The following is a 16,212-nucleotide window of genomic DNA, read 5'->3' as shown; positions in this document are numbered from 1 at the left end:
TAAAGGGGGAAGAGATAAATCACTTGGTTCCCTTATAAAATAGAAATTATCCTACCATCCAAAGGTGTTCTCTCCGTTCACATGTCCTTATCATACCCTCCAACATTTCACGGATGAAAAGGGACACATGTGACCAAGCACCATCACAGTGATGTCGATATGGCAAATGTTATTAATGGGGGAAACAGCACAAGTTAGGAGAGGCTGCAGCAGTTTCCTTTGGCCTGAGTCTACTGGGAAGGGCAAGATTTTGCCCCTTTTTTCCTCTCCCCCTGCAAGTGCAAAGTACTTTTGCAGTTTGAACTTAGTTTGCAGCAACTGGATACCAGAATATTTTGAAAAACTGCAAAGAAAGAGGAATGAGAAAGGATTAATTGGGATTGCACCTTGCCAAAGTGTTGAAGGGTATGCCATCCCACTTCTTGATCTTCAGGAACTTCCCTACTTCTATCCCCTCTCCAACCTCTGTGTGAGGGATAAGCAAAGTATGGCCCATAGGTTGGCTGCCTCCCAGGGCCATATTTGTGGCCCCTAGGATAAAAAAAATTGAAACCCTCCCATGACTTTCCTGAAATCCTCTAGGGAATGTGGCAGCATTTTTACCATGTTTGCCCACTTCCTGTTGCAATGGCCCAATGGGGCCTTAAAACATGACAATAATGCCCCAGGCCCATCAAAGACATTTGTGGAGAAAAATAAATGCTGGAATCCTGTACAAGCAATGTAACTTTGTGGGTACATAACTAAGTAGCAGAGGTGCTAAGAAACCCAGTTACTGCATTGTGAAGATGCATACTGGGACCCACAACAGTGCTGGATCATACTGATGCTCGATGCTCATCAGGTCAGATGCAATACACATCAGAATTGAGGCAATATGCACTGGGATCTATGCACATCAGTACTGTTGTGCATTGGTCCCTTTGCCAGTTCTACTACATAGATATGTAGCAGCAGCCTGCTACTAGACATGGTTGTTTCACAACTGCACAATTCTAATTTCCGCAAATGCAGGTCCACTTACAAGCACCACAGAATTCGGGCCATTGTTTCTTGGGGTTACTTTTGCATGTGAGAGGTGTAAGCATTGTGGCTCTTTAGGTTGTCTGAGGAGGCCAATGCAGCCCCTAGCCTCACGCCTGCTCTCAATATTTGTGATAGCCTAATATGAAGACCATCCCTTACATTAATTGCAACTTGCAGAGGAAATAATTTTTAGGAAAACAACAACACTCAGGGAAAAGGGTTTGGCAAGGCTACTGTTCTCACCTTTCCATTCAAATGGTGGTCTCAGCAGCTGTGTGATCAAATTAAGTCTTCCAAGTATTCTGGGTCTCCATTTGACATACGGTTTCATCTTCACTGTTGGGATGTTTTTCAGCACTGGCATTTGGTTTGACACTGAATTTTTTCCAATTTCACTAGGAAGGTGGGGTCTGGAAGTAAGTTAGTTTTGAATTTGACGGTGGGTTAGTGAACCCCTTAAATGGCTGTCCGAATGATTTTCATTACCTTCAAGGAAGTAAATATGGTTTGTTTTACACACCTAGTTCCAAGACTGCATTTATCCCCTACAGGTCTAACCAGAAACTGAGTAAACATTTAATGGTGATACTTTCAAGAAGGTACCTCACTAACTAGATGCCTGGCACTGACCCATATCAATGTGGGGTCTGTCTTTCCACAGACACTTATACGGTCAAAACCATGGCTGATCATTTGTATCGACTATACCTCTCATCTCCAGGTTATTACTGCATATTGATTACATTCCCTTTTCCAACCTTTTGTTCCATGTAGTAAAATACTCTATAAAAGAAAGTGACTGAAAATCTATAGCTCTAAGAATACCTGGTTATCTTTTTTGTTGTTCTTCTTCTTACCTTTTTTTAAAAAAAAACAAACAAACCTCTAATCATAGTTTTAACGATGAAAAGCAAGGAAGAAAATTGAGTCACAGAAAATGGAGTCAATTGGGATCAGGATGAAATAAAGCGCCTCTTCAGGGCTGTGCAGGGAAAGGGGTAAGAGGAGCAGAGCCTCTCACAAATTGGAGGGAAGTTTGGATCGGATAGGGTCCCACTCCTCAGTGAGCCCTATGGATCCTTTCCTCCCGTCAGCAGCAGTCAGCGATGGGGAAATGGCGCAACTGGCCTCAAACGTACGTGGATGAGGCAGAGAACCTGAGGACATCTGGCGTGGTAGAGTCACTCGCCCTGGCACAGAGCTATATGGCTTCCCTAGAGGTTTGGTCCCTCCTGTTCCACCTCTTGTTCCTCCAATGAAAGACGAGAAGCTAGAAACAGACTCTCTGGAGGAGTGAGGAAAGCCTTGGCTTAAAGTCTGAGCCACTTCATGGGGTAGAGAGGGTTGGGAAGCAGAAATCAGCTTGAGGTCCTGGGTCAATCGTCCTGGTGGAAGTGACGGGGAACCCCTGGGCTGGACCTGCAGTGGTGGGCTGGAGGTCTGAGGCATCAGTAGAGATCCATGGGAGCCCCGTGGTCCAGGGGGGCTACACTGGAAAGTCCTGGTTGAAGGGCTTTGACTAGGAGGGCTAAGGCCTGAAGGTGGGTATGAAGGAGGGGTGGAAGCGGGCTGTTTCAATGGAGACATAGAGGTAAAGGGTGACCTTTCCTGGTGCAACTGAGCTACAGTTGCAGGCGCAGCTGAAGGTCCTAATGCACTTGACTGGGTTTGACACAAGGCCGAAAGAGAGCTTCCAGAGGCCTGTGCCAGTTGGCTTAAGCTAGAGGATGGAGAACTGGATGGAGGAGGCAACTGAAAGTGACTCATCCCTCCAAGTGCTCCAGTTCCTGAGGGCTGCTGGGTCTGTCCCACTTGGAGAGGTGGGCAAGCGGGCTGCAAGCGGTTGAGGGGGCTACTGGATGAATTTGAAGGCTGCTGGGGGAAGGTGGTGGTGGTGGTTGAGGGCAAACTAGTGGGGGCCTTCTGGAAGGGGCCAAAGCCACTTGACAGGTTGTTGTCAAAAGTTTGCTGTGGAGCACTCCTTTCTGATGGATCTGAAGGCCCTGGCTGCAGCTGGCTCTGTCCTGCCAAGGATGGGCTGCCCAAGACTTGCTGAGCTGAACTAGCGGAGGGGGAACCAACCGAGGCCCGGTGGAACTGGCCTAAGCCAGCGGAGGCAGTAAATCCTGCTAGCTGCTGGATCTGGAAGGAAGATGAAGAAAGGGATTCAGCTCCTGGAGTATTCTGCTGAGATGGTGTACTCAAAGGGGAACCCATGACAGAAGGCCCAGCTGATGACACCAAGGAGTGCAGCCTTCTCAGATGCCTTGGAGTCTGGTTTTGTGGTTGCCCCAGAGAACCCAGAACAGAGACCGGAGGGCGAAAAATGGCTGTTGGAAGGCGAGGGTGGTGGGTCAGAGCTATTGCTACGGAGGTGGTGGCTGCTGCAGCTTGCAAAGGGGCCTGGATAAGGGGCGTCCAGATAACTGGTGTCGGGGTGGATGCTGCCGCTGCTGCCGCTGCTGCAGCAGCTTGAACATTATGTGCACAGTGGGCCATCTCTCTGTCATGCTGCACAATTTGCTGGATGATCTCGTTCTCTTGGTAGTTGAAGACACCGGAATTGAGATCATGCTGGACTTTGTGCAGCAGGATGGAATTCTTCTTTCCTGAGAAAGAAGGAGACAGAAGTTCGGAGCTGCCAACTCAGGATCAGAAAAGTGAAAGAATGAAATTCTTATCTAGTCAAGTACATAATTACATTTTTATCCCACCTTTCTCCTAATATAGGACCCAAAGCAGCACACAGTTTGAGTTAAAACAAGATGCAATTAAAATAATGGGAAATATAAAAGTTGATTAAAAAAACCCCAATAATTTTTAACAAATTGGTTGGAATCCTGTTAGGAATCTATGATGTTGTAAGCTAGAGGTACAACCTTATACAGTGGGCCCTTGGTATCTGCTGGGGTTTGGTTCCAGGACACTTTGTGGATATCAAAATCTGCAGATGTTCAAGTCTCATTAGATCCAATGGATAGTAAAATACTCTCTCTCTCTCTCTCTCTCTCTCTCTCTCACACACACACACACACACACACAGACAATATTTTCAAGCCTGCATGCCCCTGTGGTCTTTTCCAACTCTATTCTATGATTCTAAGCAGTGGATGCTTGAATCTGTGGATAAAAAAAACCATTGATATGGAGGGCCAACTATAACTGTTTTGTATTGATATTTATGATTGTGGCATCATTGCCGTGACTACAAATGCCCTTAAAACTCACCTTAAAAACCAGGTACCAAGTGGAGTTCAGCAGTGCTAGAGATCAGAACACTGAAAGATATCTTTGGCGCTTCCCCCCAAAGGATGTGAATAAAGTATTTGCATACGTTTGTCTGCTTTATAAGCAGGCAAAGATGTCACGTTAAAGTTAAATGATATAACCACTGCTAATGTAGTCTCCATTTTCTTTGCTTTGCCTTTTCATCCTTTGCTTTTGCCCTTTACATTTTTTGTTACGTGCCTCTAGGTTTTACCGTCAACTTATCCACAGGTCATATCACAATCCATAATTTTGATCCTAAAACGTGCACTCCATGAGGTTGCCTTATAGTTGAGTATATATGGTATTTATTTATTTATTTATAATTAAATTACTATATTTATTTATTTATTTTCTGATTTCCTCCCAAGATCGGACTCAAAGCAGCATTCAACAGAAGTTAAAACAAGATATAGCTAAGACAATCTGTAGTACAAAAGTTTTAAAGAAACACTAAAGAAACTATCCAAGCAAAAACATTCATTGAAAGCATATGGAAAACATAGCAAAAGATCCAGTTCTCATTTAAAAATCCTTCTGCCTCAATCACTTAAAAGCTCAAGACCTGTTTAAATGAGAAGGTATTTGCCGGCTGGCGAAAAGAGAGCAAAGGAGCCTCCCTTTGAAACAGTGAAAAACAATAGTTAGGTAAACAAGTCAGCCTTTGCAGGAAAGATTGCCGTCTCAGAATCTTCTTCCTCACCTGGGATGCAATTATTTGGCTAGAAGTCACAAGTTGGGTTCAGCACAGTTTGATACAAATATTCTGTCTTCATGTAGAAAGTGATTTCTGAAGATTTGTTCCCCATATTAGCACATTGCCTTAGAATAATAGAATCTTAGAGCTGGAAGAGACCCCAATCCAGTCCATGCAGGAATACACAATCGAAGCACCCCCAACAGATGGCCATCCAGCCTCTGCTAAAAAACCTCCCAGGAAAGAGACTCCACCTCTCTCCGAGGCAGCAGCATGTTCCACTGTCAACAACGCTTATCATCAGGAACTCCTTCCTAATGTTTAACTGGAATCTTTTTTCCTGCAGTTTGAATCCATTGCTCCATGTCCTAGTCTCTGGAGCAGCAGAAAACAAGTTTGCTCCATCCTCAATATGATGTCCCTTCAAATATTTAAACACAGCTATTATGTCACCCTTTAACCTTCTCTTTTCCAGGCTAAATGCACCCAACTCCCTAAGCCATTGATGGTTTCCAGATCTTTCACCATTTTGGCCCCCTTCCCCTGGAAACGCTCCAGCTTGTCAGTATCCCTCTTGAATTGTACTGCCCAGAATTGGACACAATATTCCAGGTGAGGTCTGAGCAAAGCAGAACAGAGTGGCACTATTACTTCCCTCAAGGTGAATGGCAAGGAATTCTACTACCTTCTAACATTCATCCTCCCCCTTTAGCTTTTGTTTAGCTCCTGAATGTTGGCTGAGCAGTTGCCTGATGGGTTTCACAAATCCATGTGGAATAGACTGTCTTGTACGGTTTTTAAAACAGGTTGGATGGACATCTCTTGAAAGTGCTTTAATTGTGTCTTCCTCCATGTGATCTTTTCCAACTGTCTACGATTCCTGGTGCTTGACCAGTTTGGGGAAACAAGATTTTGTACTAAGATGGATCACTAGGACTGTCTTTAGGTTCTTCATTGTTGTTGTATGCCTTCAATTCATTTCTAACCTAAGGTTTGACCCTAAGGCAACACTATCATGGGGTTTTCTAGGCAAGATTTGTTCAGAAGAGACTTGCCATTGCCTTTGTCTAAGGCTGAGACAGTGTGACTTGCCCAAGGTGATCTGGGGTTCCATGGTTTAGTGGGGATTCAAACCCTGCTCTCCCAGTGTCAGTCAGTCAGTCTGTCCGTCCATCCATCCATCCTGTTGACTTTCTGCCAGAGTGGGACCCAATTCAACTCACAGATAACATTGGTTAAAAACCTACCAATCCAATTTTAAAAACAATTAAAATAATTTCATTTAAACAATCTAAAATTAAATTTAAAAAATATATACAAAAGTTGAAAACATAAAATAAATACAGCACGCAGCCCAATAAGAAGCCTTCTGGGAATGATTACAAATTAAAAAGCCTACTAACAAGACATAGTAACATGAAAACATATTAAAAGCCTAACAAAATCATCTTTGCCTGTGGGCAAAAGGAAAGCAGAGAAGGGGCAGCCTAGTCTCCCATGGAAGGGAGTTCCAGAGGGTGGGAGCAGCCACCAAAAAGGCCCTCTCTTGTGTCCTTGCCAAGTAGGGATGTTGATGGCGGTGGGACCAAGAGAATGCCTGCTAGGTAGATGATGTCACTAGGCTAGTGGTTCCCAACCTTCCTAATGCCGTGACCCCTTACTACAGTTCCTCCTGTTGTGGTGACCCAAACCCATGAAATTATTTTCATTGCTACTTCCTAACTGTAATTAAATAGGTGTTTTCCAATGGTCTTAGGCAACCCCCATGAAAGGGTCATTCAACCCCCAAAGGGGTCCCAACCCACAGGTTGGGAACCACTGCACTAGGCAGTGTCTAGTCCATCACTGAGACCACTACACCATGCTGGCTCTCTGTATCATTAAATACCAAATTCAGTATCATCCATAAGGCAGGGGTAAACTAAATATACCCTTCCATGCATCTGAGGAAGTAGGCTTGTCTACAACTTGTTTCTTTCAGTTAGTCTCAAGTGGCCTTCAGGATCCCTTTGCCTTCCAGTTATGGTTGAACTATAATTCCCAATGTTCCTCTGTGCCAACTAGAACTGATGAAAATCATTTGGAGGGCTGTCATTTGCCCACACTGACTTGTGAGATGAGAGAAGACATTTCTCCACTCTCTTCTGCCAGAAGACAAATACTGGCGGGCGACGAATACATCTACGATTTACCCTTTGTTCCTAATCTGATGCTGTGCCTCCTTTTGATACGGCAACACTGGGTTATAACCATAGAATTATGGGCACAGGGGAAAGAAAAGGGAAAGAAAGCAATTTGGAAAGAAGAGTGAAGTCAGCTACAACCTGCCCCAGATAAGATACGAGAGGTTTTGTGGCACAAAGAAATGTGATTCCCTCCCCATTTCTCTCCAGGGAATGGGGAGGGATATGTTCTCCATAACAATTGTATCACCTAATCAAATTTTAAGCTTTTGGCTGTTAGCATTTTGCAGAGGCGCTGGCAGTCATTAACAGCTGCATTGTGTTCTTTTTTCCTCTGATCACCTCTCTCCATCGCTGGGCCTGCACTTTGGCTGCACTGTAAGAATTCAGGCGGCTAGGGCCCTTCCTTTCTGTCAAGAGAGACCTTTTGTATTCTTGCATTGTTCCTGGAGACTCACACCCCGGAACAGGACAGGAACAGGAACAGGAACGACTCTGTGGTTCTCAAGTGGCAAAGGCGCATGAAAGCCTCTCAGAGGCTGAATTCAAAAGCAGGTAAAGCCCTTTGGACACAGTGTGGGCCGGAACAGCCTTGCCTCCTTACTTTTTGTGATGGATTTCTCAATTCACCCATGAAGAACCAAAGGGTACAGCCATGCTGCAGGAAACCTATTCTGATTCAAGCACAAATGGAGAAGCTGCCGAGTTATTAAACTCTTGGGCATCTCAAGAAAACGCAGATTAAGGATTAACAGAGCGTTCTGACCCTATTATCGACTGACTCTTTCTGCCAATAACAATCTGAAATGGAAAGGAAAGGTTCTACATTAATAGTTTTCACATGGTGCTTATGGCTCAATGACTGCTGTTTCATGATTGCCTAAGATATCGCCAGTATTTTAATACAATTTGTGACATGTTTTGTATGTTGTTGCTAGGCAGATTTTCCAAACCTTCTGTAAATTGTATGGTGAATTCTGACATCTGGACTGTCTCTATCATTAAAATAAGCTGCTGTCTTCAATTTGCTATACGAGTCCTTGGTTTCCACTGGGGTTTGGTTCCAGGACTCTCCATGGATATCAAAATCCATGGATGCTCTAGTCCCATTAAATGCAATGGCATAATAAAAAGGCATCCCTTATATAAATGACAAATCAGGGTTTGCTTTTGGGAGTGTGTGTGTGTGTGTGTGTATTATAGTCAAACTATGGATGTCCATAGATGAATAATCATGGAGGGCTCCATTCTTGAACCCAAACTGGGCAAGTTTCCCCTTCATCTTCATCATGTCAGCAAGGACAAAACTATAGATACAAGGTACACCTAGAACTACCCTAAAATATATTGAAGGGTTGGCATCCAAAATCCACAAAACAGTGCTATCTTTATGCAGCCAACCAAAATGCACAAAATACATGAAGCAAGTTTTCAAAGCGCTACTGGCTTCTTCATTAAGCAAAGGTGTTAAAAATCATATAGGAGGGTAAAAATGACAATGTTGGAGTCAAAAGTCTACAATGTGTCAAGATGTTTTTATTGTTGTTCTCGGTTAAGATGATAAACAAGGCTGCCCACATAAACGGAGGCCATTCCTCCCTTTTGAGATCCAGGTTGTCTCTGTCCTGTGCAAGGCTGCCTGATCTCAAAGACAACCTGGTTCTCAATTGAGGTTTCTTTTGTGTTGCTAATGGGGTTTAAATTTTATTTCCTGGACTTTACAATCCTGATTTTCCCAGAGCCCACATGGCCAAAAGGTCCTGCCTGTGTGACATGTAGTTACAATTTTTAGTTATGCTCTGTCTCCCGATCCAAAAAATCAAACAAAAAAGGCAAGAATCATACTGGTTAGTTCCTTCTAGAATTCTTGTTGTGTGCCTTCAAGTTACTGACTTACGGCAACCCCAAGATTAACCTAACATGGGGTTTTCTTGGCAAGATTTGTTCAGAGGAGTTTTGCCTTTGCCTCCCTTGCCCAAAAGTCACTCAGTTTCCATGGTTAAGTGGGGATTCAAACCCTGGTCTCCAGAGTCATAGTCCAATGCTCAGACACTAGACTATGCTGGCTCTCACACCTAGAACTAAATCCATTGTTGCATGCTAGACAATTTTGTTGTTGTTGTTGTGTACCTTCAAGTTGTTTCTGACTTATGGCAACCTTAAGGCAAAACCTATTATGGGGTTTTCTGGGGCTGAGAGTGTGTGACTTGCTGAAGATCACCCAATGGGTTTCAAAGGCTGAGTGTGGAATTGAACCCTCATCTCCAGAATCTGAGTCCTACACTCAAAGTACCTGACCATGCTGGTTCATCCAATTGATTCAATAGCATTACTTCAGTATGCATTCGGAAAAGGATTTAGGCAGCTGTGTGTGTTTTTCTTATTTATTCCTACCTCTACCCCTCTTTTCTTTGTTTGCAAAGGCTTTCATTAAATGGAACATTTGCATACCAAGGGGGAGAGTGGGCTGGAAACTTGCTATTTCAAATGTAAAATGTGAGAACCTTTGGATGTTGATTTTGACACCCAACCTTGCAGGTGCTTTTCTTTTTCCTCGCATTAGCCTTGCAAATGACACACAAACCTATTTGAACAATCCCATTCTGCAATGACTTACCTATTCTGTCCAGTCTATCCAGTGCCACTGTTTCAAAAGCCCTTCTCATCATGGGATACTCCTCCAGCACCTCATTGAAGTTGTCCACAGAGAGAGAGTAGAGACGGCAATAAGTGTCAGCTCTCACGCTTGCCGTGCGCCGGCCACGAGTCAGCAGGCAAATTTCTAGAAGGAAAGAGAACAGCTTGAAGCATTTTGACCACAGAGAGCCCTTACCTTCCCACTGCCTGTGTTCGCACCAGGACTGACATCCAAACCAGAACAGACTCCCTTGAGCATTATGTCATGTAGGAGTGAAGACTCCTACATCGGGAAATGCAACCCTACTGTCCTTCCTTGCATTCAGCATCATACACATGTGGACAGTTATCCTGGTTGCTGAGGATCATTTAACCAAACTACCTAAACAGGGATCGCCAGAAAGGCTGTGCTATGAGAGACGTCCAAAACACACTGCGGAAATAGTCCAGTTTGAGACCATTTTAACTGCCCTAGCTGAATGCTAGAGAATTCTGGGAACTCTAGTTTTGTGAGACATTTAGCCTTCTCTGCCAGAGAGCTCTGGCGCCACAACAAACTACAATTCCCAGGATTCTCTAGCAATGAGCCAGGGCAGTTAAAGTGCTCTCAAACTGGTTTATTTCTGTAATGTGTTTTAGACCACAGCAAGTGGAGTGGGTGATGGGACTCGCCAATCAGAAGTGCAATACAAAACTAGACTTAATGTATATCAACAGAACATGGAATTAAATCAGTGGGTTAATTAATTATAGCCGACATTGATTGATTGATTGATTGATTGATTGATTGGGGACCTTTTTAAAAATATCTTCACTTGCACACAACCCCCCACCACCACCACCTTCATTTTTTTGGCACAGAATATACAACTTTGTAAATTCATTTTTGCACAAAACATATTTTGGGCAAAATAAATTGTGAGAGAGAAAGAAAGAAAGAAAGAAAGAAAGAAAGAAAGAAAGAAAGACTGGCTGCTCTTTTATACATAAGTATATGCATATATGTATAAGTATGGCTTAGTGGTTAAATTGCCAGTTCTGATGATCAGAAGATTGGAAGGTTGGCAGTTCGAGGCATGGGTGACGCATGACGGGGTGAGTCCCAGCTTCTGCCAACCTAACAATTCGAAAGCATGCAAATGCAAGTAGATAGATAGGTAGCAGTTCAGTGGAAAGGTAACAGCATGCAGTGCAGTCCTGCTGGCCACATGGCCACCAGAGCAGTCCTCAAACAACGCTGGCTCTTTGGCCTAGAAACAGAGATGAGTACCGCCCCCTACAGTCGGTTACGACTAGACATTCATGTCAAGGGACTACCTTTACCTTTAAATTCCCTAAAGCATATGGTTCACCTTTTTTTTTTTTTTTTGCCATAGCATAATGACCATATTCAGTTGTGTAAGCAAGTTCCCACAAGTATAACTGTTGCAGATGCAATTGTGTATCCCTGGAAGGTATGTAACCTTTCATCAGTGCCCCCAATGTACCACTACATTCGTTGGGAAGAAGCAAGTACATGCTTGGGCATACCCTCAGTTCCATAAGGTTGTTATTCAACGGAAGGTAGGTGTCACACAATTACTGCTTTGTTAAATAAATGCAGGTTTACACAGGAGGTCCTGGAGAATGACACTGCCATTCAGTATCTGGCTATAGCAGAGATGGCCAGCTGTGGGACACGAGGAGGTTACACTAGTTCCTTAGGGGGCCTGTACCCCACTGTACAATTCATGCTCCCAAATCTCTAGGGGCTATTTGAGCAATTTTCATTGTCATTTACCCCTTCCCTTTGCCCATAAGAAACTTTTTTTAAAAGCAGAAAGTAAATGACACTCTCTCTCTTTGTGTGTGTGTGTGCATGTGTGTGTGTGTGTGTGTGTGTGTGTGTGTGGCCATCTGTTGGGGGTGTTTTGATACTATGTCCCTGCATGTGAGGAGGTGGGGCTGGATGGCCATTGTGGGCTCTTCCAACTCTATGGCTCTATCTTTCTAGGTGGGAGAAGGCAGTTTTGAGAGGATAGTGTGCCACTGTATGAAGGGATGGGTTAATTCCTTGCTCCCCCAAGGCCTCCTAAGGAACTAATGTGATCTCCTCATGTCCCACAGTTGTCTACCTCTGCTATAGCCAGATACCAAATACACCCCCCCAAAGGACCGTAACATATACTGTAACATGTTGCCAGTCTACAGGTTGCACAAATAGCCACCGGTATATTTCCCTTTTGACTCTTCTTTCTGGTTCTGCTCATCAGGTAGTATTTTCTTGAGTACTTTCAGTGCTGCTTTCTCTTTTTCCCCACTTAGTAATTCATTCATGTGGAAAAAGCCACCTGGGTTTCCTTTCTCAAGAATCATCCAAACCTTGCCTTGTACATTAGCTGCATGCTAATTACAGCTACGCAATGAATGGGAACTGAAGGTCAGGCCAAACCTGGGAGAAGCCATGTCCCTTTGGACTACTAAGAGTGGGCAGAATGACTCCAAAGCAGGGCAGATTAGGCTTGCCCAGGCCAGTCATGTGTGGGCAAAATACTCTTGTGACTGATCTCTCAGTCAGCCATCGCATTACAGTTGACCCTTGGTATCTGCTGGGGTTTGGTTCCAGGACCTCATATGGATAAGAAAATCAGTAGATGCTCAAGACCCATTAAATATAGTGCCATAGTAAAATAGTGTCTCTTATATAAAATGGCAAAATCAAGCTTTGCTTTTTGGAATGTATAACTTTTTAATATTTTTAATCTGTGGGTGGTTGAATCCATGGATAAAGAATCCGTGGATACAGAAGGCTGACACTTTTTCTCATTTGTTCATGCTTCCCATTCCTCCTGTCCATTGAAAGCCATGCAGCAGTAGAGAGAGGTGCCCATGCTACCTGTCATCAAAGCCCCCATTGCTTACCATCTTTACTATATAAAATCTCTTGAAGGTAAACAAGTTTTGAGAATTCAGACTCATTATGCAGTACCCTTTCCTGCCAGGAGAGAGCGGTATTTGTCCTAAGCACCTATTTCCTCTGCGGTCAATAAATCTAAAGAGTTAATATAAATGATCAATTCATTGGCTTTCTTAATTTGGTATGCTGTTTGCTTTTATTTGCAGGGATATGTATTCTAAGATATTTAATGACCACCCCACAGCTGGAAAACTGTTTATAAATCTAACTTAATCTGACCAAAGAGGGAAGGAGGTAAGAAGAAACCCTACTTTAGATTTTCCTTGGCAGGATTTATTCTGGAGTGGGTTTGCCACTGCCTTCTTTTAAGTCTGAGAGAGTGTAACTTGCCTAAGATATCCCAGTGAGTTTCCATGGCCTGTGCAAGGATTTGATCCCTGACCTTCTAGAGTCCTGGTCCAACACTTAAACCATAAACCACCCTGGCTTCATACTGCAGTTTGCTACCCAGCAAAGAAAGGAGAGCGGTGTGGAAAGCCTTGCCTACCTCCAAAGTATGAACCATCGGCTAGCTTGGTCTCCTTGTTGCCTTTGGTAAGCACGCTGACCACTCCGTGCTGGATAAAATACATCTTCTTTCCAATGGTCCCTTCCCGAATGATGTAGTCAGCCGGCTGGAACACCTCAAAGCGCAGCTTGGTCAGCATGGATGTGACAAAATTGGGGTCCGCGTTTGCAAACAGAGGCATGGAGGCCACCAGCTTCCGGCAGTTGAAGTTGATGATCTCCTGTTGTTGGAGAAAAATCCCAGGATGTCACAGTGCTCTTAATTTTATACAGAAGTATTTAAATACCACCTAGTGAAGCCCTTGATTTGACCTATGACCACAATTACAGATACAATAAATGCCAGTGAACTGACAAAACAAGCAGCAATAAAAGCCATCTCTTTCTCACTGGGTTCTCACTCTTAAGTCCTCCAGAGGTTTTGAACTTCACCTCCCAGAATACCTAATTCTTGGCTATTATGTCTGAGGCATCTAGGAGTTCTTAGGTCATGCCCAACATGACACGGCAAGCCCAGAGGGAATTCAGAGTAAATAACCTTAAGACTGCGCTAAGACACCATCAATCTAATTTCATTTCCATATACAAAGGCTAATTTCCAATGCCTTTGTTCACCAACGACCATGGTTAAAAGTGGACTTGCCACTTCATTTCCTTACATATATGATTTTGAATTAACATTCTCATACACCAATGGCATATATAGGTCTGTCTCTGGCCTTCCACTCCACCAAATGCATCTGAGGAAGTAGACTTTAATCTAGCTGCCCCATTCCAGCCCCACTCACCTCTCTCAAGGGTTCACTCAGCTCTCCCAGGATGCTCTCCTCATCAAACATCTTGCCCTGGTAACGGTGTTCGTAGTAGTCATGGATTCTCTGGCGCATCTCTGCCGGAAGCTTGTGGAAGGACATGTACTGCTCCACTTGCTTGTACTACATGGAAAGAAAGCAGCAGACAAGGAGACTTTCATTAAGGTGTCCAAATTGTGATAAAAATATACAACACACGAGCCTAAACACTATAGTTCCAAGTCGAGTACACCTAGGAAATGAATGAGAACTTGGCAAAGTTAACACTTGGAGATGCCCCTTGGCTTCAACAGGTCTAGTTAGAACTTGAATCTAGAGCCTTGTGGTGCAGTGGTTAAATGCCTGTACTGCAGCCATTCACAGTTATGAGTTCAGTATCAGCCAGGGGCTCAGGCTTGACTCAGGCTTCCATCCTTCCGAGGTCACTAAAATAAGTACCCAGCTTGTTGGGAACAATTGGCTTACACATTATAAACTGCTTAGGAAGTACTTAAGTGCACTGATAAGTGGTATAGAAAAGTACTTGCTATTGCTATTGTTAGGTTGGTGGGTGGGAATCATGTTGATCTGCAAATCCCAGAACCCTTGCCTGTGTAGCAAATGGTAAGGAATGCTGGGCGTTGCCGTTCCAACAACATTTGGAGGGCCAATGATTCCAACTTTTGATTTTTAACCTGGCAGCAACAGGTCAGCTGATTTGTTGCTTAGCTCAGTATTTTCTGCTCTTTTTAGCAGCATCTTACCATGGCCTCATGCACAAGTCTTATCCTCTTGTATATGGTTGTTTCAAACTGGATATGCCAAGAATCAAACATGGGACCTCCAGTGGCATACAAGTATCCTACCACTAAGCAGTGATCCTTCCGGAGATTCGCAGCAGGCTCTGAGTTAGTCTCCAGCTTGCAGTACAAAGTTCCAAAGCTCAAATGGACATTGGTTAAAGAAGAATTTCCTTGAAGAATGTACTCACAATAGCCACAATCCTCTGCCTCTGACACCATCCTTTGGTGCTATCCAACCTTTTATACATTTCCCCCCCATATTCTAAAAGTTTGAAAGGCCTTTCCTAAGTCTTAGGGCCCTTTCACACTATGCAGTTATACCAAGGTGGTGTAGTGGGTTGAGTGTTTGACTACAACTCTGGAAGCCAGGGTTCGATTCCCCGCTTGGCCATGAAATCCACTGGGTGAGCTTGGGCAAGTCACTCTCTTAGCCTCAGGGGAAGGCAATGTCAAACCTCTGAAACAAACCTTGCCAAGATAACCCTGTGATAGTTTAGGGTCACCATACGTTGGAAATGACTTGAAGCACACAAGAAGGTATAGCAGTATTATTGTACTTTTAACTGCCACAGCAACATCCCTCAGGGTCCTGGGCCATGTAGTTTGGTAAGGCACTAAAGCTCTCTAGCTATGAATTCTAAATACCCCATCCTAATCTGCAAATCCCAGGATTCCACAGGATGTTGCCATGGCAGCTAAAGTGGAACCATAGTGTTATAATTGTGCAGTATGAAAGGGCCTTTAAGTACTATCCGTAAGAGATTTGATCTAAAATATTCTGGAATATTTAACTCCCCCATTTTGTCCCACCTATCCTTGAAAATTTCTTCCAGACTGAAAGACGCTTGCTATTCTCACCCTTCAGATTCTAGTATCCCATTTTGTTCACACATCTCTCTTGCCTTTATAGCACCTCACTTGTGTTTTCTTTCTACTCGGCTTCTGTCTGAACTAAACCGATTTTTTTTAAAACTTGTCTTACACTCCTAGAGTGTGTTCATTTTGTTAAGAATGCCAAATGCATTAATAACAATCTGTTACTGGTGAAGATGCCAGAATTTCCACTGTGATGCAATGACTTTTTAAAAAGGGTTATTAATTAAAACAACACAAAACAGTGGGTTATGGTTATTAGCTCTATTTCAGTGCTAAGTACAAAACTGAATAGTTGAAAATGTCTTCCACAGAAGTGAGGGGGGAGGGCAACAGAATCAGAAAACTGAAAGTTGTCTTGTAGTTCAAGGATGAGTAACCTGTGGCTCTTCAGTCTTCCAGACTTGGAAAAGTTATCTTTTGGGACCAGAATTTCCAGAGTTCCAGTGGACAGGAGACTCTGGGAGTTGTA

At 43.6% G+C, this 16,212-nt stretch overlaps 1 protein-coding gene across 6 annotated transcripts in view; it reads right to left on the bottom strand.

Moving 5' to 3' along the window:
• Positions 1-268: 268 nt before the first annotated feature.
• HCN4 (hyperpolarization activated cyclic nucleotide gated potassium channel 4) overlaps positions 269-16,212 on the bottom strand; it is a 119,869-nt gene continuing 103,925 nt past the window's right edge. For 5 of the 6 annotated variants that reach the window (XM_042477092.1, XM_042477093.1, XM_042477094.1 and 2 more), the window contains 4 exons: positions 14,062-14,208; positions 13,254-13,494; positions 9,791-9,955; positions 269-3,635 (listed from right to left, as the gene is read on the bottom strand). In XM_042477092.1, the coding sequence (XP_042333026.1) occupies positions 2,044-3,635; positions 9,791-9,955; positions 13,254-13,494; positions 14,062-14,208 (2,145 nt within the window). In that variant the 3' untranslated portion in view covers positions 269-2,043. The remainder of the gene's footprint in view (positions 3,636-9,790; positions 9,956-13,253; positions 13,495-14,061; positions 14,209-16,212) is intronic. The other variant, XR_006104811.1, reaches the window with a different exon arrangement.

The sequence above is a fragment of the Sceloporus undulatus genome, chromosome 6 (genome assembly GCF_019175285.1).
Source record: "Sceloporus undulatus isolate JIND9_A2432 ecotype Alabama chromosome 6, SceUnd_v1.1, whole genome shotgun sequence".
NCBI lineage: Eukaryota > Metazoa > Chordata > Lepidosauria > Squamata > Phrynosomatidae > Sceloporus > Sceloporus undulatus.
The sequence above is the reverse complement of the archived record's forward strand: the minus strand, read 5'-3'. Positions and strand labels throughout refer to the sequence as shown.